General features: G+C 30.2%; 2 protein-coding genes across 2 annotated transcripts; both read right to left on the bottom strand.

Annotated features, from left to right (window-relative positions):
* Window positions 1-665: 665 nt before the first annotated feature.
* Window positions 666-2,458, bottom strand: LOC129290572 (gibberellin 3-beta-dioxygenase 1-like). The gene is made up of 2 exons (XM_054927371.1): window positions 1,853-2,458; window positions 666-1,453 (listed from the first exon to the last, which is right to left on the bottom strand). The coding sequence occupies exons 1-2, from the start codon at window positions 2,329-2,331 to the stop codon at window positions 790-792; spliced, it is 1,143 nt and encodes a 380-aa protein (XP_054783346.1). The 5' UTR covers window positions 2,332-2,458; the 3' UTR covers window positions 666-789.
* A 19,363-nt stretch (window positions 2,459-21,821) lies between these two features.
* On the bottom strand, window positions 21,822-24,960 carry LOC129290571 (uncharacterized). The gene is made up of 6 exons (XM_054927370.1): window positions 24,884-24,960; window positions 24,551-24,762; window positions 24,290-24,367; window positions 24,069-24,194; window positions 22,866-22,961; window positions 21,822-21,988 (listed from the first exon to the last, which is right to left on the bottom strand). The coding sequence occupies exons 2-6, from the start codon at window positions 24,552-24,554 to the stop codon at window positions 21,912-21,914; spliced, it is 381 nt and encodes a 126-aa protein (XP_054783345.1). The 5' UTR covers window positions 24,555-24,762; window positions 24,884-24,960; the 3' UTR covers window positions 21,822-21,911.
* Window positions 24,961-26,241: the final 1,281 nt, after the last annotated feature.

The raw sequence follows: 26,241 nt of genomic DNA, 5'->3' as shown, positions 1-26,241 counted from the left end.
GTATATACTTGTTAAAAAAAATTATAAAAGTTGCCCAATACTCTATATTTTAGATCAAGTAAGGTTTTTCAAAAATGCTTTATATTGGGTTTTGAATGGAGTAAAATATTATTCTTTTCCAAGTTATATATACATATTTTTTTGTATATTTTAATTAAATTAAATTATGTTAATCATGATTGGGTTGATCTTAGTTCAACAATAATAATTAGATGACGAAGCCTTCAACCACTATCTTAAATTTATCCAGTTTTGCGTATATCGATGAAATCAAAAGCCAATAAGCTTGGGGTACGGTACCTAGATAATGCAATGTGCTTGTGTCCATACAAGAATACTAGTGGTGGATGTGGGGACTAAATTTTGGTGTCAATGTGGAGGTGGCCCAGGAAGAGAGGCAATGACAGTTGAGTGTGTGATTTGAGGTAGAGGAAAATAAGGAGAGTTCGCGAGAGACCGAAAGGGACCAAACTAATGGAGGTCTCACTTCCCTTGGGAGTACTTCTTAGGGACACAGATAACATGTCGCCTTCTGTGTCCTTTAATGTTTGTCAATTATCCCTTTTCTTCACCACCATATAAATATTCTAGATATATATACATATATATATATATTTCCTCCCTTATCTTCTTCATCCTTTATTTTATCAGGACATGGACCCAAATTTAAGCGTGGAAGAACCTGCATCCTCGTAAAAGAATAATAATTTAACCACGTACATACAAAACAAGGTGGCCCAGAGGGAGCCCATTCAAAATTGTACTACCTACTTAGTATTCTCCTTTAATCTACCCCACTGGTACGCTGTTATTATTATTATTGTGACCGTGGCCGTGGGTGTCATTTCCATCAGCAAACATGGCGTTTTTAGGCCCGCACACCCGAACGCACGACAGTGCCTCGTTGAAATGCTTCGCTTTTGTGCCCAGGTACTCGTGCCATGTCACCGGCCGGTACAGCGGAGGCCTGCTCGGGCCCACCACCTTTGGATGTGGCGATATCTTCACTCCCGCCGGGGGTCCATACAGGTACGCCGCAGATAGTCTCTGCTGGGTCCGGTTCACCAGAACCCGGTGCAACACGCTCGGGTAAAGCCCGTTCGACAGAATGTGGAGCAGGTCGCCTATGTTGATCACGAGCCCGCCCGGGAGCGGCGGGACGGTGACCCACCCGGTCCCTTCCTTTAGAACCTGCAGACCACTGATGGCGTTTTGGTATAGGATGGTGAGGATGGTGGAGTCGGTGTGGGCAGCGAGACCCATGGCCCGATCTGGGTCCGGACAAGTCGGATAGGAGTTGAGTTGGAGAGCAGCACAGGCCCCTTGCAATCCTCCGTCTCTTGGGCCAGCCCATTGGATGTCTTGGTTTGATATGCCCAAGGAAGCCAGGACGAGCCATGTTAGCTTTTCCGCTAGCTTTTTCATTGCTTCTTCGTACTCCACGACAACATCGCTGTGGACAAAAGGACAAAAGACCACCCCAATGGCAGTGTTAGAAAAATCAAAACCGTACTGTTGCATGATAGGAACTTGGAAGGACATCCGAACAAAGCTACACAGCAAACGCAAGAAGCAAGTGGATTTTGGGGCATATGTGTAGAAGCGGGCCCCACCTGCCATCACCTTGCAAAATTTGTAATCTTTGCTAAATTCTGCATTTAAGATAAGTAAAGCCTTATATGTATATATTTGACCCCCACATAGTACCATATCCGCATATATATGAGGAGCCGTCTCCCTCGTACTTTCCCTCCCATGATATTTTCACTCTCTGGCCCAAAATTCTTGTGAGTTGTCAATTATGGTTCTTCTTAATTTGTTTTACGACAAGTTCCCAGAGATAATTAATTACCAGTATTTGGTATAATCAAGTGGCCAGAGTTGGCGGAAGTGGTCGAGAGGGGAACCGACAATAGTGAAACCTTCGGACCACATGAGCTTGGGGAAGAAGGAGGCGATGCGAGCGAGGCCGTAACCTGAGACGCCGTCGGGGGAGCGAGCCGCCTTGAGTTTCTGGTGAGTAGGGAGGGAGAAGAGGGACTTGCCGGCGGACTCAATGTCTTGAAGAAGACTGGCTGGGATGCCGTGGTTGACGACCTGGAACACACCCCAGGTCTTGCATGCATGGCCTACGAGCGAAGTAGCATTGGGGTCATGGAGATCAATCACTGGCGGGACGCCGTCGTCGGATGCGGCATCGGCGGCGAGGTTGTTATCGTCGAGATGAGTCCATGCGTAGGAGTCGGGAAGCTCTTGAAGGGAGTGGAAGTCAGGGTTCTTGTGGTGAAGGTGGACTGGGTGAGCTCTGAAAGCTTCAGAGAGAGAAGGCATAATGATGGATTGGATAATGAACAGAGAATCAGTTTAGTTAATTAGAGATACAGGAGATTTAGTAGGTTTCTGGTGGTGATAAATAGTAGTACTTGCAAAGAAAACTGAGAGAAAGAGAGAGAGATGAAAGATGATGAGGCGAGAAAATATGATTGTGCCTGGTGAGTATAAATAGAGATGATGGGGTAGATGGCGACGACCTTGCCCTTGCCCTGCCCTACCAATACAGAGGAGAGAGTGGCGGAGAGAGAGTGTGTTTTATTTTATTATTCACTTTTTGTTATTAATTTTTTATGCTGGTAAGGGGTGAGTGGAGGAGGAGTTCTGCCAGGAAGAAGACAAGAAATGAAAGAGAAAGCAAGAGATTAATTATGAAAAACCATAATAAAAATTATTTTAACTTTTTTTCCTCATGCACGTTATATTTTTTATTAGAGGTAACCATGATCAAATCACAGTTGACATTAAACGAGACGTCTTTCTCAGTAAGAATTGAAACCTCATCATGTTTGTGATATATTTATCCTTAGACTACTCAATTCCTGTTTTGATAATTAAGGTTAATTTTAAAAATACAAATATTTCCCTTTGAATGTGATCTCTCTTTCGAAAATGGAACTTTTAATAACATCATATGTAGTGGAGGAAAAAATATATTTCCTCAAATTATTATGCTACTTTACACAACGGGCCGTCTTTATTTCCTGTCAAGAGGATATAAAAAAAAAAAAAAAAATATATATATATATATATATATATATATATATCTGTGTGTGTAGTGAAACTCTATATTAGTATTACTACTTTTGATATTTGATAAGGTACGTACGGTCTGATTAAACGTGAATCGTTAACGACAGAAACTTGATGGGAGATTAAGAGGGAGGGGTAGCATGGATCATGGATGCATGGTAATTGCAGGAGCTAAAAGACGATTTTGTCCCCAACAATATTAATATGTACTTGGATTGAGAGGGAGGGTCCATCACGGATGAACATGTGCCTTTGTCTTGTCTCGGAGCCTGGAAAAACATTCGGCAAAACTAATTAGCAGTTCCAACATATATGGTCTTTAATAATCTCTCTCTCTCTCTCTCTCTCTCTCTCTCTTAAGACAAGAATATAATTTCGATTTTCTTCTCAAGGATTATCATGCGTTACAAGACAAAAGCACATTGATTGAGATGATCTCGATCAACCCATGTTGAAGAAGAATTGCTTGATTTTTATAGTTCATTCGGTACTTTCAGCACCTAAACTATAGACAAGGATGGGAAAATAACACTGGGGAATGCTTGCTTTTTTTTTTTTAATCAAAAAGTTTACATCAGTAGAAAGATTTGAACTTATCACAATCTTCTTACCAGTTGAGCCAACTATTATTGGTTGGAGAATGCTTGTTTTTGAACTTTGTGTATGTGTTCATTTACATGAAAATTGGTAAAGTTTCTTTTGGTTTCTAGTGAATTGGGTTTTTGGTTTTCAAATTAATGTCATGTATGCCTCATGTGGGGCTGTCTTATCTTTCTCTTTGATTTTTACCCTTGTGTTCTGTGTGAGTTAATTGTCAAACATTGTATATGCCTGGCCCCTCCCTTTTTGGTTTCACATGAATATCTAGCTAATATATATAGCTATCTCAATCATTTGATAATTAATTAATTAATATCTGGCTAAATTGGGTAGAATGCACTTGATTTGATGTATTTTACTTATGAATATAGTTATGATTACTTTACTTTTTTTTTTTCATTTCAGAATCGATGATGTGCCCCACTAAATGGTTTTAGTTAACACTTAAAACATTTTCTTTCCAAGCTTTTTTTTTTTTTTTTTGGTCTCCATCAAACAAGAGTTACACGCTAGCAACATGCTCCAATTTCTTTTCTCATTAGGACTGAAACGACCGGAAAGAATAAATGGAAGAGTAGCAGAAGGATACACATATTAGTTAATTTAAAATTTCAAAACTCAAATTTATAGGTTATCAGTTGTTATGCTTTCCATGCAATATGTGACTTAATTTTTATATCAACTCAAATTTATTTATACTTAAACAATAATCTAACTCCTTTTTCTAAGGCTAAACCATTTAAAATTTTCAAAATTTACATTAATGATGCAGTGTATATCTCAAACTCCGTGTAATGTACAAAAGAGAAAGCACGAGTCATCTAATTGTTTTATTATAGAGAGAACATTACAGTAAAGTGCTAAAGAAAGGGAATTAACATTTACGCACGTCCTGGAAAAATGTTTTGAAAAATAAATTACAAATATTATTGATTCATCAGTTGCAAACAAAAATCTCATTTGCAAATTGAGAATTATATTTAAAATTTAAATTAAATGTCTTATTTGCAACTTTTTTTAAGTAAATTTTACCATGCACCCAAATGTTATTAATTTTCTTTTTGAGACTTAATTGTGACTCTCCCTTTATTATACCTATCATTGAGTTTCCTCAATACAACAAAATTGAACATACTTTATGGTTATTTTTTCTTATACATGACGGTTAACAACTATTATATATACTTCCGTCATTTATTGGGTTCATATTTTTTCCTATATTTAATGGTTGTTGAAAACCATCAATATATATATATATATATATATATCACCAAAATTGCTTATGATACAAATATGCAAGAGCATATTTGATGGTTATGTGTAATAAAGCCATCAATTTTGGCTGCAAAATGATTTATAATTAAAAAGTTTTTTTTTTGGTATTTTGCCTACTTTTCATGTTGAATTTATCCCTCTATAATAATCTAACCTAATTCAATCCTACTTAATCACAATAATAGTCAAATTCACCATAACAAAGTTTAGAAAAGCATTTACATATTGCAAGAACTACAAGAAAATATGTTTAGATTTGGAGATGGACAACACAATGCCAAGTACGTATACTCCAATTGACTATAATGTGGACAATGAATAAATGAATGTTCTCTCTACTAGGAAGTTACAAGTTACCAGCAATCTTTTTTTGTTTAAAAAAAAAAAAGGTAAATGATACTTGTATATATTTACATATATATAATTATCAACTAAACATGGAAAAACACGGGGGATGACAAACTCAGCACAAAAAATGGTTTTCAAGTGACTATGGACCAGAACACGTTTATGGGTATCAATTAGAAATCAATCAAGCAAGAAAAAACTTATGAGTATCAATCAGAAATGCCAACAGTCATCAATTCCAAACCCAGACCCATTTGAACAAAAATGAGAATCTACAGAAAGCTTAAACACACCTGGGTCTACTAAACATATATGAAGCAAATTAAATCAATATTCTCGAAGATGAAATTGGGAATGCCGTTGAGAGAGTCTGAAAAGCACATTCTCAATATCTGTAAATCCCCCTAAGTTCTCGATGGCAAGGGTCAAATGAATGGGGATCTCTCGGGCACGACGAAATTGTAGAGAGAGTTGTGGGAAGAAGAAATTTCAAGGGTTCGAAGGTTCGAATGAAGACGAATTTCGGAGAGTTGGGGACCAATTTCATAGAGTAAGTGAGTTTTGTGCTCCAAGCAATGTCTCTAAAAAGGTAGCAGAGCAATTTAAAAAACTATAAGCTTGACAGTTTTTTGTCTAACCGTCAAACTTAGTGACTATGTTTCACAGTTAGACAAATAACCATCAAACTTATAGTTTTATTCATTTGAGGGTTAATGCAATCAACTGTCAAACTTATAATGACAATTTTCTGTAAAAATGAAAACTTAATTTATCTGACTGTAAGTTTAATGGTTTCAAAAATAACTGTTCAATATTTTGATAACTTTATTTAACAGTTAGGCTTTAAACGTCAAATATGCACTTCTAAATTTTTTGTTCCGCCTTATAAATTCTGCCAATTGCCTTATAGTCTAGTGGTATGAGTACTCTCCTATAAGTGAGAGGTTGCGAGTTTGATCCTGTTTGTAATCTCAGATCATTAATGCCTGCTCCTTTAATTCAAATATGTGTGTGTATTGCAAATTCTATAGTAGTGTCTTCACAATTAATATTATTATTGCAGATCCTGCCAAACCAAAAAAGAAATTATATTGCAGAAACCTCTCATCTACTATCTATTTTTTGTCAATAATGTTAGTTTTTAATCAAGCGTATAATATTTATTGAGCCTATTAATAAAGTAGACGTTTTTTAAATACGAAAATCACATTCACTATTACTCAATGATCAATATAACATTAATTGACTGTAAAATTATATTAAAAGAATTGTTTCACACCACTTTCAATTGTTTTTTGTCCAATCTTTAAATTGTAGTGTGTGTGTGTAGATGATCGAAATTAAATTCAAATCCTTTTTAATGTGGAAAAAATGGAAAACAATTGATTAATTAATTGTTTAAAAGTAAGTACAATCAATATTATGATAGGGGGAGTGGATTCTCTTTGAAGTTGAAAATTCGTGAATTTCATGAAGTTTGCTTTTTCAATGAAAGATAAAAAATTTGATGTTTTATAAAAATTAATATATTAACAAAAATACTAAGAAAAAGATAAATTTCACAAAAAAGTCATTGATCTCAACTTACTTTAAAAGATTTATTTTCTTATATTTTTTCTGTCTCAATTTATAAGACACTTTTAAAAAAATTATATTTTAAAATATAAAACATTTTAATAAAAATAAAATTTTATTAATAATATTATTTCAAGATTATCCTTCCCACTATATTCTCTCACTTTAATTGTATATGTTGCATTCAAATGTTGTAATAATAATAAAGCTGAGGATTCTATGGAACAGTAACAAACACTAAACAGTGATGGCCCTCTGGTTGTGGGTGAGTCTAAGATGTGAGGTAACAAGAACATGATCATGGGACATATGGGCTTTAATTTGTGTGTGTCCACACACAACACACAACACTACAAGTCTACAACACAACTCATGTTCATATCCTCATTGCTGTCACTCCCCCACGCACATGTCCTTCACGTGGCTCCAACATGGGCAGGTCGGCTCCATTTCCTCTTTTCCTTTTCTCTTCCTTTATTTTATTTTTCACTCCATATATATTTCTTTATTTCTATAATTAATTCAAACCTCTTTTATGTGGTAATCCCATCTATATATATATATATATAATATTTGTTCATATTTAAACCATTTAAATAGCGTAGGATTTGATGAGATCCAGGTAGAATTTAAACATCACCAAGTAAATCAACTTATTCCATAGCATATTTTTTATTATTTTAATAATAATATTATTATTATTGTAGTATGGCATGTTTGTGTTTCTAACTTAATTGATTCATTAACATTCATCCCATCGACAATAACATTTCATACCCTATGTCTATGATACATCTCGATCTTTAATTTTTGAATTTATATGTATTGTCAATTTCACTTACTTAAGAATAAAAAAAGTTTTCGATGTATTCCAAAAAAAAAAAAGGCAAAACGACGACATAAATTAAAGCACTAAAAAAATTATGAAAACCAAAATTCCTCTCCAATTAACTTCATATAACTAACAAGAACTTAAAATTATCTGCCACCGAACTTTTCAAAATTACAAGTATTCACTGTGTTTCAAATTATAATGTAAGATCTTCAATTGTGAGTTATTTTTTATACCTACAATGGTCGAATTCAAGAACAATCATTTCAAACTTTAGGGTCTTTAATTTGACCACACATCAATTTTGCAAGTTTTGAGTGTTTAGATGTCAATTTCCTTATTAAAAAGAGGCATGTGAGAAGGCACATGCATGAACGACAGCATGTATTTTTATATTTTGATTAATTTGGATAAATCATTTTTTCTAGAGTGTCTTCTAGTGTTCTTAATACTATGATACACACACGCACGCACACAGAGAGAGAATAAATAAAGATCATGCTTGTGTTTGCTATCTTCCAATTCATATTTCAAAGCGAAATTACGCAATTTGACGTATATATACATGCCAATACCGATGGAACTAGATTGGAATTTAATACTCTGTGCGTGTGTGTTTCTTTTTAGAAAATAAAGTTGTCAAGATTTTTATGAGAGATTTGGAATAGATTGTTTCCGTCAATCAATCTTCGAAAGCATTTTATTTATAAATTGTTTGTTAAATATATTGAAGGGGAGACTACTCATGAGGAATCTATATCCACGTGAAAATCAATATATTATGACAATGGATGTAACTTTTCTTGTTAAGTACTGGTTAAAAATAAATGGAGCCACGCTTGATTGAGGGATTATAATTAATTAATAATTAATCAAGTTCTAAGTAAATGTAGATATATCATTATCCCCTGTTTTGATCATCATTAAAAATTAGATTTGAGAATCCTATATCCATGTGTTCGAGTGGCAATTATAATATATATAAAGAAAAGCTCAATATTGGTCCTAAAAGTCACAGAGCCATCGACTATCCAAATTTGGACTGATGCCAAGATTTGCTTTGGCCTCCACTTTGCGCCTATACTATACTATACTATACTATACTATATTATATTATATTATATTATATATATAATATTGTGTGTGTATGTGTGATTTATAATAATTTCCATTCCTACAACTATACAAACTGCAATATAATTGAGTTAAATTATAGGAATTGAATATTAGATAATTAAAATTCAAGGACCAAGTTATACAATGGAGTTAAAAAATATAATAGACGGAAAAAATCATTAATTTTCTTAACTTTTTTTTTTTCACAAATGCTCTTGTTATTTGCGTTGCAAAGAAATAGTATATAATAAAATTAAAGGTTAAAATACGTTGATTTATATTGAAGCTAAGGGTAATATTAAAAGTTGGTTATAATTTTTGACAGTTTTCAGATCCAAATTATAACCATTCTCCTTGTTAAATACTTATTTTTAAAATAACAAAAGAGTATAATAATTTTTTTTTCAAATATCTTTAAGCTTCCTCTAATGAGCTATATATATATATATATCGGGGAGAATTTCAATAAAGACTTTTTGACTTATTTAAATTCAAAACTCTTAAATTTTTAAAATTTCACTACAATCTAAAGAATAATAATTTGATATTAAATTTTTAAAAAAAATAAAATTTTTGTTATTTAAGTTAATATCAAAATTGTCCTATTTCACTTGTTCATTTACTTACAAAATATTGTTAATTGTCATAGCTATTTCACTTGTTCATTTTTCTGGAATAAGATTAAGTGAAAGTCTAATAATAAATAAATGAAGTAGGATAATGACTAATAAACAACAGTCTATAAGTAAATGACAATATATAGTATAGGAATTAATAAATTGTCTTAAGATGATTGAAATGCCTAAAATGAAAATAAATTAAGTAGGGTAACTAACAACATTTCATAAGCAAATTAATGAATGAAGCAAGACAATGAACAAGTGAAGTAAAAAAGCTTTGATATTAATTTAAATGATAAGCAATTTTATCATTTTTTTTATAAATTTTATATCAAATCAACACCTCTGAGCTACAGTAAAATTTTAAAAAATATAGGAGCTTTGAATGTAAATAAGTCTAGTCAAGGGGTTTTTATTGAAATTCTTCCTGTATATTATACACAAATATAATAATAATATTTTGAAAGAGAAAACTTTGATTAATGAATAAACTCTAAGATATTTACATATGTGATAAAGTCAACTTATTAAATTTATTATGCTTTGCAAACCTTACAAAGTGGAATTGGATTGAGCAAAGTTGTCCATTCTTTTATTATTGGGAGAAACAAATTGATTTTCAAAGTCCACTAAAGCATCATCGTCAAAAGCAAACAGCTTTCATTTTTTTCCCACAAAAAGTGCAAACACATGTGTGTGCGTGTTTCCATCATAAACTCGAAGCTGAATCCTAATTGTTAATTAATTAAGCAAATATTAAGAGGGAAAAAAGAGTGAGCATTGTCAGACAGAGATATACTAAATCCTCCCTCTGATCTTAAATGCAGGAGCTAACTAGAGAATTTGTTTTGATTTTTAAGTGCTTATTTTTTTTCCCAAATTACTCTCGTTAGATTTTTAAATAAGATATACTTCATCAAATCTTATATATGAGTCACTTCTAATAATCTCATAAATTTTTTTTTAAATGTAGTTAAATTGTGGTGTTGTCTAAAAAAAACAAAATTTTTCAATTTTCTTTAAAAACATTTTTTCTCTCATGTACTTTAGAAAACTATGAAAGGATGAAATTGAAAGAAATAATTAATTATTCAACTTTTTTGTTTTTTGCAAAATGACTTATAGGAATAACTATAAAATTATTTTAGAATGTGACTTATATATAAAATCAAGAATTATAAATTTTGTTGATAATATTCTAATGCTGATGACTAAAAGGAGTATTTTTTATAAAACCAGCACAACCTTTTTTCATTTACAAATAACTCACTTAACCTTTTTCTTAATTTGCATGAATTAGTTAACTAACTCTCATATATATATATATATATATATATATATAAGATTAGTAATAAGTAAGATTAATTTGAGTAGGATTGATATTAAAATCCTTGCATCGAAATCAAACAAGAAAAAGAACGTTTGGTTAACTTGAAAGGCCCTTTATAGAAAGGTTGGATTGGGCACGCCTCAGTTAGGCCAATAATGGCCAAATTGTCTTGCCAGAAGCTATCAAGACATAGACAAGTGCATTATATGTTTTCCATAGATATCCCCTTGAGAAAAAATTTAAAGAAAATCCTTTTAAATTAAAAATAATTATATTAATCGCTATAGATATATCATCCCTTGCTTTCCTCGCCAATTATAAAGTTTGTTTTGGATGAAGGGAAAAGTGTAAAGAAAATAATTAAGAAGAAAAGAAAATTAAAAAGAAAAATTTCTAAAAATAAAAAATTAATTGATATGGTGGTTTTTAAATTATAAATCCCATATTATGAGAACAAGAGAGAACCCATGCTCAGTGAAAAACAGCAATTGCCGCTATTCCAGAAAACGGCAACAATTTTTTTTAATGTACATTGTTGTCATTGTAGTGTCAAGGTTTAGAGAAAACAGGTACTCTCTGTATATATAAAAAAAATAATATAGCTCATAGTTCTTGAATTTTTATCGTGCTTAAATATTAATTTTTATATTTTTTTAAAAATTATTTCAAGTTTCTTCAATTTGCAATGTTAAATTTTATCATAACTGATAGAATTAAATCTATTGATGCAATGGTAGAGCCAGAATCTTTAGTTAGAAAGGGCATATATATATATATATATATAAATTATATATCTTATATAAAAATTTAAGATCATTACTAAACAAACATAATATAAAAATGTTTTTTTCTCAATATTTTACAAATATCAGGATTAAAATGTCAAAGAAAACCTACGTACCCATCCACTCCCAAAACTCTCTCATCAATCATGCCACATAGTCACCACTTGCGTCTCCCTCCCTCTCTCTCTTTTATATGGCATGTTTCTTCATTATCTGTATTAAAAATGGAGTCTCACCTCATGTCTTTTTGTTTCTGTCAATGTTTTCCCAAATAATTAAGATTTCCTCTTCTTCAAATATTGATGATTTCTTTCAATCAAATCTTAAAACTAGTAAATCTCTCTCTCTCTCTCTCTCTCTCTCTCTCTCTCTCTCTCTCAGAGCAAATAGGTGCAAAGTTAGGAAATCAGAGAGGGTAAAATTTCAAGGGTGCATCTGCCCACCATCAAACAAACGTAGCTCTTCCAGTGTATTGATGTATATACATAATTTTGTTAATTCTATTGTTGAATTGGACATTGTATGAATAAAATGAAATGGCTACTAATCTTTTTGCTTGTTTGCCCTAACTGTTATGTCTTCATCCTTTCAAAGCTTCATTTGTTAAACATTTAAGAATTCTAATTTAATATTCTTTTCTTTTTCTTCGGCTTGTTGCTTATTTTCATACAACTCATTATAATTTTGACAATGCAGCATAAAAAGTGATATTAATATTTAAGTACACATTAGTTACTGGTAAGTTTTTATGTTCATAGTTAAAAATATATAAACTAACATTACAAACACATGAAATTTAAGGAACTTAGAGCAAAAAAAAAAACATAGAAACTAATACCAAAATATGCTAAAAGTATAAGGATCAACAATTGTATTTTTCTTAAAATCATAAATTTGATTTGTTATATAAATTTTTCTCTCAAATTAAAGGTGGCAAGCAATGTGAGATGAGTCATGGTATCAAAATCCGATCCAAATTAGTTGGTCGAACCAATAAATTGATGAGCTAGTATTTTGGCCAATGTAATCAGGAGTTTTGAATGGATGGACTAAATTGAATTTTATATTTTTTTCTCTCTTTACTGAATGACTTTGTTTTGAGTTAAGAAAACAAATTAAAAAAAAAAAACAACAACAGTTGGCCATATTTGTACTATATAAAGAATTCTATTTTATTAGTTGGAATATGTGTAGTTTGTACATGATCATATTCCATTTACTTGTGAACTAATATATTTGTATTTAACTATTACTCATCTCAGAGTTATATATGAATATTTTTGTATTTTATTTTAATTATAATTAGGTAGATCCCAATTTAACCATAGTTGAAGACTTGAAGTACTAATAATCCTAACATTGTTGTTTGATCGTTTCCACCAGTTCAACAAGGGATCCAGTTTTCAAAAGCAACCGGTGAAATAGAGGACATTGCCTGCAATATTTGTCGTTTAGCGTTCTCCCACACACACACACACACACACACGCACGCACGCACACACAGAGTCTGACACATTTAACATTTTTGTCTTCAAACTTAAAATGATGAAGCACCTCCAATGTGGGCGTCAGCGTGTTTGTGCGTATTCAAACGGTAAAGACAAAAACCTTGGTTAAAAAAAAACGGTAAAGATGAACATAGCTAAAAACATTTAGAGGCTTACAATAGAAGCACAATATTCATTATGATTTGATGATGTTGCTTTTAAATGCCTTCATTTATAGAAGTTGTAAATATTCTCTAAATCATGTCACTAATTACTAATTAGACAAATGTAGGATGCTAATTATTGTTATTTGTTTGTTTTGATTTTTAATTAATGACATTTTTAGTTTCGTATAAAGCAAATGAGATTGTTAGCCATATTAATCTTATCTGTATCACTCCAAATTTAATCAAATGCGGGACTAATTATTAATCATTTTAATGATAGAAAAGAGCATTAGGCTGATTAGTTGTTGTAAAAAAAATTTCTCATCTACCCATTATATTTATTAAGTTATTGGATTCTTGTGTAAATTTATAACATTTTTCACTTCTCATTGATAATTGAGATTAAGAGCAAAAAGGAAAGAAATATATTTTTCATGAAAATAAAATTTTTATTGATATGTAAATTATTATTTTATAATATTAATTTTTATCCCATGTATTTCAATTAATTTTTATTTTTACATATTATTCACTTTCCTTGGTATTTTTTATTAAAGGTTCAAATCTTCACTAGAAGGTATATGCATTTAGCACCACCTGTATTTTGAATATGATTACTTTTAATAAGAAAATACTTGTACGTGATAAAAAAAATTCTCATCAAAAAATAAATTTTAAATTATTATAATAATTTCAAAATAAAAAAAATTAATGCACGAGCTAGTGTTTGCTTCTCAAACTCTTCAGAATGATTTTCAAATGTCAAACTTCTTAATACAAATATCTTTGCCTCTCAATGCGTACTAATAATTGCCAATTTCTCAGACAAATGGTATCGAGAACGTTTTTTCTACTGGCTCAAACGGATGGAGAGACTAAACTTGAGTAATTCATTTTTTTTTTCAATTAAAAAGTGAAAGATTTTTTTAAATTTGAAATAAGTTACTGCCTCCATTAAAAAATAAAATATTTTAATTAAATTTTATCTTTTAATAAAATAGTTACCTATTTTCAAATTAACCTTATTTTTATATTTATTTTTATTAATATTTTATAATAAATATAAAATCAACTACCAATAGGGACACTTTTAAAAAAATTAATAATTATATCTCGACAGATAAAAATTATTTTATATTTTTAAATATTTAATTTTTTTAAAAAATGTTTTATATTTTTAAATGAAGGAAATATATTATATATAATTTTATATAAATAATTATTAAATAAATTTCATTATACATATCTATATTTATTTTTATATAATAATTCTGACTTTTGGTTGCAAGAGGCCAGAGAAGACGACAATATATAGACTGTGCTCGTACACATTATAGTCCACCCTACGTGTCTTTACAATATTGGACCGTCCTAAACCTAGTCACTCTAACTTAGCAAACTCCGCAGCCACCTAACTTTCTAGTATCAAACGTAAACAACGTTCAAACAAATTGGAAGCTATATGATGCCGGCCATTATTGTTTTCCCAAAAAACTAAATCATTTAGGTGTGCACTACTTATATATTAAGATTCTCCTTGATCCTTTTAATGCCAGATGTAACAGCTTCTTCAATCAATTCATAACGCTTCCATCACTGGTGACTTGTTAGAGGAACAATTGAACAAATTTAAATCTAATTTTAATATTATTTTATGATTGAACTATTGTTTCTTTTCAAAAAACTAGCTCTATTCTATCATAAAAAAAAAACTAGCTTATTAAAATATACAATACACTCACTTATATAATCAGTAATTTTTGACGTGAGACGTCATATATAGCTACCAATAGTTGGGAATTAACACATCACTTTTGTGTTTTTTCACCTTATATGAAATATGAAAAATCAACTGTATTATTTATACTTTATTAAATTTTTTATTATATATAACTTAATATTTTTATAAATAATTGACCAGGGTTCTTTATATAGAACTTTCAAGCAGTATGGGTTGTTATGATTTTTATTTTCGATATTAATTAATGCTTATTAAATTCATTCTACAAGTATACTTTAAATTGAAGTTTTAAATTAAATGTTTCGGTTAATATAAACTAAATATATATATATATATATGTGTGTGTGTGTGTGTGTGTGTGTATGATTTTTAGATTGTCTAAAAAAATTAATGATTTGATCTATATAGTTGGCTTGGTTAAGATTCAATCCTTTAACTTAATTTTATTTAACTTAATCCCCATATTTTAACTTGACTAAAACATAATCTCTAAATTTTGGTGTGATACAATTTAATTTTTTTTAGTTTTAACTATTTATGATATTGATTCCTAATGCTCGAGATATATATAACTGTAATTCAATCCTTATAATTTTATTTACAAAATATAGGGATTTAAACAATTAAAACAATATAAATTAGGTTGCATCAAGTTAAAATTTAAAGATATAGTTTTAATTGGATAAAATTATAGAAAATAAGTTTTACCAAACACAAGTTCAAAGACTGAAATTTAAGTTAATATATAATAATCACAACTATATAGGCCAAATAATTCATTTTCGCTCTCAGAAATAATAACAAATATGAATCTACAAATAATAAGCCTATAAAATCTTTACAAAGACATAAGTAAACAAACTTCTCTTACAAGATATATAATCTAGAGAAAAATTTTCAAAAAAAAAAATCATGCATGGAAAATATAAATAAATTTTTATTATTTATTAAATTTCAATCTAAAAAATCTTGAGTCTAATACATTTCGAACGTACGTAAGTCTATTTTTAAAAAAAAAAATTATTGTCTTCTTAGGAACCGAACGGTCCTACTTTTGTTGCATACTCTGGTTTCATGTTGGTCACTGGTAAGATAGGCTCATTAATTTTATAAATTAAAATGTAAATGTTTAGGTCATTTTCCCGATTATTGAAAAAGATTCAGGGATTTAGGCAAGTGCCTGCGTTTGATTTTGAATTTCTTCAGGCCATCAGCAACGACGTACTATTTCAGTTATGGTTTATGATCGTGACGTCTCTCCCTTTGTTTTCTGCAATAAAGTTAAATCACATATATTGATTCTGGATTTTGCTGGAATAAACATGTTAGTCAAACATTAGCTAATACTCCGGTTTACTTTATTGATCATATTTTAAAAAAATAAAGTAATTTATTTTATAAGTTATTGAATGAATAGTAATATTTTATTTTAAATAAAATATTTAAATTAACTTTAAAAATTAATATTATATAATTTTTTTTAGACTTATGTTTGTAATTTTAATAAATTTTATTTTTTATATTTTTATTATATTAATATTGATAAAATTGATAAAAATAATTTATAAATAATATCAGAGGAGTATTATCCATTGATCAACGACAGGCCATATTCATATTTACTTGGCTTAATCATTACTTGTATCTTCTACTATGCATGCACATGTTCATCCTTTGTCTTTACTCTTCTTCCTTTAAACCACTCGCTAAATTAGCTCCTTTACTTTTGATTCTTTTATATATAATAGCCCAAAGCATGTAACCCTAGCTACCTTATCAAAATAGAGGGACCTCATAGTCACCTTATCAAAATCAAGGGAAAATGGCTTTATTAACTTTATCTGGAAAAAAGAATAACTTTTTTATTTTACTTATATTTAAATGAAAATTTTTAAATTTACTTTATTAGATTCTTTTTCATAATTAATGGGTTTAAATAAAAAAAATATCAAAAATTGTAATTAATATCACACCAGATACCTTATATTAATTCCTTATAATAAAAACTGAAAGAAGTATATACACATGTTTTGGTTTCACAAGTCTTCGTTGTTATTAACATTAAAGTTTTCACCAAGTCACCCATAATAAACAATAGCATGTTCGGTTTTACGATAAAAACTACGAAAATCATAGTCTGGATATAGCTCCGATGTGAAGCCATACACTTGCTTCCACCTGACCAGAATTTATATCTTAGTAGTTTTCAATGTGAAACCAAATACACATTAAATTTGAATAAGATGTTGATGCATGTTTAATTTTATTAATTATCAAATTTCTCATATATATCTAAAAATTTGTAACCAATGAAAATGTCGAGCTTCGGTGTGATTGAGCATTTTGTCGTTTTGCTGAACCACTGTGTGTGTATGATTGTTGTAGTGTTATTGGCGTTCACACACACACACACACACAGGGAGAGAGAGGGAGATTTCAAGAAGGCTAGGTCTTCAAAGTAATACTTATCAATTCATGAAGACACCCTCACATATGTGTCCAATTAAAATTCTCTCTTCTCCTTCTATATATATATATATATATATATATATATATATATATTGTCATCATTGTGGATAAAAATGGCGTGTTGGGAATTGAGAGAGTCTCATACGTATCTCTTTTGTTTTTTGAAAATGGGATCAAGAAAGCTGAGGTGTCATCTCAGTCACCTCAAGTTTAGTTTCCTTACTTTAAATTTTCAAGCAAAAACTTACGTTGTGTGGTCGTTTCTATTGCATAGTATGTATATATAGCTTCAATGCTTCGAATTATTTGAACCCAAATCGAAAGATATGGAAAGAGTCCCAGCCTATCATCACTACGCCTGATTTTACAGCAATGGACAATGGAAACACTTGTTCCATTACACATGTCTATATACGGAGAGACGAACTGATTATTTAATTATTTAAAAAATAATATAACTTTTAATCCTTAAACTTTTTTTCGACTACTAAATTAATCCTTAAATCTTATTTCATTCAATGCAGTCCTTGTAATTTATTCAGTTATAAAATTATAGAAATTGAGTTATATTTAATAGTAAAAATGCTTTAAGAATTGAGTTGTTTCATGTCAATAAATTATAGTGATTGAGTTATTTTGCTTCAAAGTTAAGGAGCCACATTAATAATTGAAAAAAAAAATCATGAACTAAAAGTCATATTTTTCAATTAATTAATTATAAGTAAATCCATAAATCACGTTCCAAATCTTAAGTCCTAGACATATTCTTTATGATGAATTTAATTTTTATATTTTCTGAATTGATTATACTTTAAGACTTCTCAAAGGGGGTGTGTGTGTAAGACACAAAGATAAGATGGGCCATTTTCTTATCCTTATAATATTTTATTAATTGCATGCAATCCCCCCCCCCGGGGGGGGTTTTCAATCTCCACCGCTCTGTTGCAAAATGTTCTCCGTCTCCCTCCCTTTTAATTAATTTCTTATTAGATATATCTTTCAAAATATACAAATAACCTATAATAGGGACAACGAAAATGATTTTGAGAATTTCAGTGCAATCTGTTTTATGTCATTGAACAAAATCGATCTACTCACTTAGAAATTAGTGTAGCTATATATAAATATATGTATGTATGGGTAGCATTGTTTGGCATTGTAATTTTTTCATTCCCTAGAACCTGAGCATATTATCACCTTTTGTTTAGACTAATTTGAATTCTCATTATATGAGACTGTAAGTATCAACAATAATTTCATGGGTGTCTCCTGGGTGTCTTTAAAATATCATATATTGTTAGAATATTTTAAAGGGCATTCTCAAGATACCTATAATATCACTGTTAGCAATAACAGTCCCGCATAATGCCGATCTGAATTAGTTTAGGCAGGAGGTAATAATGTCTCCAAATTTCCTTGAATATATATTGAGTTGTGGATTAAAAAAAAGAAGAAATTTTATATAAGATGTTGAATATTAATATTGGTGATGATTTGGAACAAATATGAGGTAATTACCTAGAATTGAATGTACAAAGGTAGGTCATGTCTAAATTTGAGATTATAGAATTGAAGATAAGGATCCACTATACATGGCCCGGAAAGTCTAAAAGTTGTCTTTCCATTGTTGGAATTTATGGTCCTTCAAGCATGGAGAACCGCATATATAACAATAACCATTGGGTCAAGAATAACTGGTAGAATCCTTTTGAGTTTTTTTCTTGCCAGAAAATCCTTTTGAGTTTTAGATCGTACAAAAATGTAATTTTTTTTATTTTTAACATAGATAATCTTTTCTTAATTCAACAATTTTGTTGTTTCGCTAATATAGAACTAGGATATGTTAAAGGGATTATTTTGTGATTTAAAATCTAAGGAGTTAATGTGGGCTAAAAAAATCTAAAGAGATAATATTCACATGATTTTTGAAAATTTAAGAATTAACCGTATTTACTATTATCAGCTCAAGTTGATATGAGTAATAATGAATCTCAACCCTTCATTAAGTGATCTATCATTTATCCTGTCAATAATTTTAAAAAGATTTGTATAAAAAAGTTTAGGTAAGGTGGGTTTCAGTAACTCTCTAAGGTCGAGAGATGTCTCTAGGTTTAGAAACACTTACAAAGATTAGTTTTTCTTGTAAATGGAAAATTCTTGTTATCCGTAGTAAGAAAATGACCAGAAACTTGAACAAGAATAATAGGAATTTTAAAGGTAGAATATTAATGAAGAACCTTTGAAGAGATTTAACACTCTCTTCGTAAAAAATGCAAGCCATTTTTTAAAGGATTGGGTATTAAAAAATATATGATATTTTTAATATTTTAAATTATAATCAATACATTTTTTTAAGAGTACTCATATTAAACAAATTACTTTATAATTATTTTAGAATAAAAAACTTATTAATAATGGGTAAATATAGAAAGATTGTGTTAATTTAAAGATAAGTAATTATTTTACTGAGGAGTAAAATTTAATTAAAAATATTTTATATATTTGAACAGTAAGAGTATCTAACAAGGATTTCGGACAAATATGGTACTTGTTAAAACAATAACTTAACTAATTAATTTGTTAACATATTCTCCTAATTTTAAAAGGAGTGAAATTGAAGTGGATTAACAAGTTCACTTGCACACGCATATTTTGGTGTAGGATTGTATGATTGGTGGTTGCTATTATGCTTCTTGACAAATGCCTGAAAGCAACTAATTACTAAACAGTTTCTCTTTTACTGTGAATCTTAATTGTTCAAATTGAATGTTAACAGTATAGGTTATCTTATAATACCTCTGAATCTAACAATTTAAGGTCTTGTTTGGTTGTGTATTCCATTATATTTAAAAAAAAATTGTTTTGTAAATATAGTAGTTTTGATTGTTGTAGTTTTCAATAATCAAGTGTAATGTATTTTGAAAAAAGAAAAACCAAAGATTACAGCTTTAAAATATTTCTGTTTTCCGTTTCTTTAAGAAAAAATATATAAATTGTTTTTATGATTCTTTGTTTTTAGATTTTTTTTTTAAAATAGAGATCATTCATCCATTTGATACAGTACGTTCATTTTTCCATCATTATATTCTCTTTGTGTAACTATTTCCTTCATATAATTTTCAATATATAAATATATAATATAACATTCAAAAGAAGAATCACCAGACTTTTAAACGAAATGATTCGTATTTAAAATTTTTCGCATAATATTAAAAAAAAAACAAGTATAATTGACAAGAAATAAAGAGACAAGAGAAAGAACAAAAGAGCATAAATAGATACGTGTGCAGATGACTTTCCCAAGGTATTCAGTTCAGCTCACTGAGGGTCTTGAGTAATTAATACTTGTTGAGTACAGATCAGAGATCATGGCGGTGAACGAACATGCATGCATGGACATTTTCAAAAATAAGACAACAAGAAAAACACGGCAAATTAATAAGTGGTGGTCGAGAGACAAGACAATACACGAATCAAGTGCATGCAACATTGTTGGATGAGACAACTTAGCTTCATTGGACACATGGTTAATTCTACAGTACAAAGTGAAACGGAAACAAGAGAGAAATAAATAAGGTGCATGAATATGCATGGCCTCTATCTGGTGAGACAAAAACAAGAGCAAAGCGAAAGCATCTATACATTTATTTATTATATTCATTTCACGAATCATATGTAAGACATCGTACCCAACAAAGACCGTCCAAAGTTGCTATAGTTACAGCATTATTCACTTTCCAAATTGCCTTAAGTAAAAGACAAGCACATTCACATTTCTCACCAATTATATAATCTATAGTCTTATAGGAGAGAAAAAGTAAGTTTGTACGTGAACTTTATTACATATTTATAAGCCATATATTCTAGAATTTTTTTATGCTCTGATTTAAATGATTCATTTTGTAAAATCTATAAAGCAATTAATATTGTTTTCTAATGATAGTTCCCTTGACATGAATATTGTTAAGTAAGTGGCGGGGAGAGGGATAATTGAGAGATCTGATTAAGAATTTACATTTGATAACGGTTATTTGTGAAAAGGTAGAGTAATTTTAAAACAATCAATTAATTTTAACTAACTTTCTTGATTTATGTGAATTGGTGAAATATGACTTATTATAAATTAAATAGGAATATTTTTGTTCTATAAACATATTCAATTTTTGTGGTTATCTACTCTTGACCATAGCCTCCATTCTTTCCTCACAAGTCATGAAATAAGGGAAACTAAGAAAATCATATGTCAAGTTATCAACATATATACCTTAACACACGTTATTAGATTAATTTGGGAGACATTTTGTGTTTTTTAAATTTAAATAACTAGCATAGTAACTTAATTAAGAAAATGTAAGGAATTAGATCAATAAAAACTAAAGTTGAACAACCAAATTGATAATTGAAGTAAAATTGAATGATTAAAATTTTATTATCTCATAAGTAAATGATGATATATGCTGATTGGTATTTGATCATCATATGCTAATTAATTAGTACTAGGGCTGCTAATACTATCACAGATGGCATATAGAGTTTGCCTAATTCATTCACCATGTCTCCTGTAACACAAAACAAATTCAATCAGTACTTACATTTACTGCAGATTCATCATAAAAACTAAAATCACATGAATTTTTCTTTTTTTTTTATGGTAGAAAGTTTTTTGTTGCAACCACAGGATATGACGAAGTTTAGCTTTCAAATTGGGCCACTATTATCTGATAGCTTGCAGGCCCAAACCTATCTCCTTGGGCTGTCCACAAATTTTTATTATTAATTAATAAAAACAGAGTAATATATATGAGGTGATGTCAGTGGCTGGGAAAAAATTGAATTGAAGTGCGAATTTGAGATAAAGTTGTCTTCATCCTTGAGTCCTGGTCATTTATTTGATGAAGATAGAGCAACTTAAAAAGTATCTAGGGAGAATAACACCTAGATCCCAAAAAACATTAATAACAATTAGGTCTCTGATAAAATCCTTTAAGAAATGAATAATAAATATTAGTTCAAAACAATTATAAGTATAAATTGTTATCGTAATTCAAGAGTTATATTTGATATTTAAATATTTATTTGCAATTGAGACTCCTATATTTATAATTATCTGAATTGATATTTTTAACTTTTTTTTAAAAAAAATTGTCATGAACTTAACTGTAATTAATTCAATATTCTGGGCCCTAACTGTTATTTTCTCAAGTATTTATGGATCATTCACTATATCAAAATCCTAATCATATTTGATGTTGAGTCAGGTATTAAATGTGAACATCTTTTTCAATAAAGATTCGGACATTAATTCATCATATTATAAAAAAATAGTCACTTCTATTAAACTCAACCCTGTTGGTGACATTATACTATTGTGATATATAATTTGCATCCTTAACAACAAGATTAATTTTGATTTTGTGTGGTTGTAAGATTAATTACCATTTGTTGGAGAGTCAGATTTTGTAGGAGGTGGTGGTGAAGGCGGAGGTTGATTAAACCCAAGACCAAGACCGTTACAATCTGCTCCTAAACTGCCTGTTAAAATAAAAGAATCAAAACATATAAACACATATATGTACAGGGATACACACACTGACACACATATATAATATGGAAGATTAACGACAATTACAAACTTCTAATTTTTTTTAAAAAAAAATCTTACAGAGGGACCGAGGTCTTTTGTTAAAATTAAAAGTGACTTTATCATTAATTGGACTAAATTTAAAAATGACTATTTATCAATTTCTAACTGATTTTCTAAAGATTCACAAGTGACTAGCCAAAGGGGCATTCTTGTCCAATAATGAAGCCATTTCTAATTGCAACAAAAGAATTTAGTAAAAGAGGTTTGCAATTGTCATCAATTCTAGAGTCAAGAATAAAGATCGGGCTTGTAGGCCCTGTTTAAATAAGGGTTTGGGCTTTAAAAATTATTTTTTTAAAGAAATCGGGCTTGAGGGCTTGGCCCTGATAAGCCCTATGACAAAAACTCGAGCTCGGGCGGCCCTTCAAGCCCTGATAAGCTTGATTATTTTTATATATATATATATATATATATGTATGTATGTATGTATGTATGTATGTATATACACATACATATATATATATATATATATATTTGATTGATAATGACACAATTTGATTAATATTTATTGTAGGTAATGAAAAAGAAGTTGGAAAGGTAATTGATATTGAATTTTTACCTCCATCTTCAATAAGTACATTTACATCTGAGGGATCTAATGTTTTATTCATAGATGATGAGAATAATGAAGATTTAAATTTTGATTGATGAATGTGTGTTGTTTAGATTTTTAAATATGTTGTTTAATTTTTAAAATATTGTGTGAATTTTAATTTTTTAAATTTTAAAATATCTTACTTAATTTATAATATTTAATTTTATTTTAATTTTTTTTATTTTTTTTTAACAAAGTTTGTAGGCCCAGTCCTAAGCCTTTTATATAAAGGTCGGGCCTTAAAAAAAATAAAAATATATAATCGGGCTCAAGGGTTAGGCTTACATGTATTTCCCGTTATAATCAATTCTCTGATAACAGGGTCTGCAACTGTCATTTTTTCCATTGTAGCTTAGGGAAAGATGCAGGTCAAGAGAATTATGAAGAAGAAGAAGCGTACATTTCTTGAAACAAGGAAGCTTAGGATTGCCGAGAAGATTATCGGAGCCATCAGAGCATTGGCACTTGTGATCAGAACCTTCTCTCTCGCAGCTTCCCTCCGGCCAGCAAATATTGATCCTGCAAGCTGCATTCATTCATTCTTTAATTATATCATCATTTTCTTCTTTTTCAGAATCATAATCATCAACAATAATATTAATGCCCTCGGCTCACACATACGGTCAGAAATATTTAGCCCCACAAGTGGCCGTGGAGGCGGCGGCGCACTTCCATTTCCACACTGAAAACCAACCGCGCCTGCAACAATTCATGCCTTCAGCATATTATTGTAATGAAAGACACAGAGATAAAGAGTAGAGGAAAAACCACATATTCCCTGAAAATCTTGAGTTTATAGATCTTTCCTCTTCATCTTGTATCACTTATTAAGCTCAACTTTATTTAAAATGAAAAGTCTCACATTGGTTCAATTTTACCCACACATGAATAACTTTAAGAAGAAGAAGAAGACAGACAATTGGGAAGAACACAAGGGTAGTGAGTATCCTGATTAAGGTTGGTCCAGCCTTCATTGCAAATGCATTCCACAAATGGGACTTCCTTTGAACCTTGGCATCTTCCTTCCCCACAGAAGGCCACTCCACATAATAATCCCCCTTCTTCTGATTCTTCTTCTTCTTCCTTATCATCATCTTCATTCATTACACGTACAACGTCAGATTATTCAATCACATGAAATGTTGTGTGTGTGTGTGTGTGTGTGTAGTGCGAATTTGAGATCATTTGTTTTGGACATTGCTGTAGTATAATTACCATCAGTTGGGGAGATGGAATTTGCGAGAGGGGCTAGTGCAGGTTGATTAAACCCAACATCAACAAGACCTTTACAATCTGCGCCTAAATTGCCTTCAAAAAATCAAGAAAAAAAAAATATGTTTTGTATATTCATATCAAATATAGAAAATTTATTCTTGAACAAAATAGGAAAATTTATTACAATAAATTATGACATGAACATATATAGAAATTATGCAGTAATAAAATATCACAAAATGCTGCTGGCTGCTTAAATTTTAAAAGGGAGAATGACATAGGAGGACCAATGAAATTGGGTGTTGACTTAGAAGTCCAGCGAAAGCTAATTACATTGACCCTTCCAGCATCAAAATTTTCTTGCCAAATTGCCATATTGACCCTCTGAATAACAGTTGGCTTCAAATCAAAGCTGTTACATATCATGTTGAACTTTGTCATTAAGTTCCAAGTGACTGATGAATTTATGGTTATCATTAGTCAATCAAAATTATAAATCGTCATACTTAGCTTGTCATTGAGCTCTTTGTAATTTCAAAATATGGACAATATAGTAATTTGATGAGGAAAATTAATTAATATCAAAGAAGGACCTAGAGATTCCAATGTAATTAACTCAATTTCTGGGACTTTTATGTCAATATCCTATTTCAACGATGCTCATCGTATGTTGTTATCCCATGAAATATAATAATAGTATGCATACGGAGACATACTAGTACTGTATGTATGGAACAAGTAACCACCCATATTTGTGATGAATAGAACAAGTATGTAAACAGAGACATACATTTCTTGAAGCAAGGTAGCTTAGGATTGTGGAGGAAATTAGCGGAGCCTTGAGAGCATTGGCACTTGAAATCAGAGCCATCCCTCACACAGCTTCCATCCGCCCCACAAAAGTTGATCCAGCAAGCTGTTCATTCATTCATTAATCACACATTCGTACCGATAAAAACCATATCATCAGTTTCCATTTAGTATCTCATTATTTTTCCTGCATGCTTATATATATATATATATATATGAACACACACAAACATATATAATATCAAGAATCAACATAAAATTGAGGAGCTCACGGTCAGAAACATTGGGCAGTTGAAATGGAGGAGTCGGCGACAGTGGTGGTGGTGGTGGTGGAATTCCATTTCCACAGCGATGATTAACAGTGCCTGCGATTCATTTCTCATGTATATAATTATAAGTCCTTGTCTTTGCAAACACAGAGTTTATATAAATGAGGATGAGATGAAGAAGAAGACTGACAGTTGGGAAGAACACAAGGGAGGGAAGAGATGTTGTTAAAATTGGTCCACCCAGGATTGCAGATGCATTCCACGAATGGGAATTCCTCT

This window comes from Prosopis cineraria, unplaced genomic scaffold (genome assembly GCF_029017545.1).
Source record: "Prosopis cineraria cultivar Desert tree isolate PC_DT_omini unplaced genomic scaffold, ASM2901754v1 PC13, whole genome shotgun sequence".
Taxonomy (NCBI): Eukaryota; Viridiplantae; Streptophyta; class Magnoliopsida; order Fabales; family Fabaceae; genus Prosopis; species Prosopis cineraria.
This window is presented reverse-complemented; position numbering and strand designations above follow the sequence as displayed.

What these genes read in the sequence shown, in the direction of transcription:
- LOC129290572 (XM_054927371.1), bottom strand. Translation starts at nt 2,331, where the DNA reads ATGCCTTCTCTCTCTGAAGCTTTCAGAGCTCACCCAGTCCACCTTCAC. An exon ending in CTTGATTATACCAAATACTG is followed by an intron (nt 1,454 to 1,852) that starts GTAATTAATTAT and finishes TTTTGTCCACAG; the next exon opens with CGATGTTGTCGTGGAGTACG.
- LOC129290571 (XM_054927370.1), bottom strand. An exon ending in GGGGCTAAATATTTCTGACC is followed by an intron (nt 24,195 to 24,289) that starts GTATGTGTGAGC and finishes GAATGAATGCAG; the next exon opens with CTTGCAGGATCAATATTTGC. An exon ending in GCTTCCTTGTTTCAAGAAAT is followed by an intron (nt 22,962 to 24,068) that starts GTACGCTTCTTC and finishes TTATTTTAACAG; the next exon opens with GCAGTTTAGGAGCAGATTGT.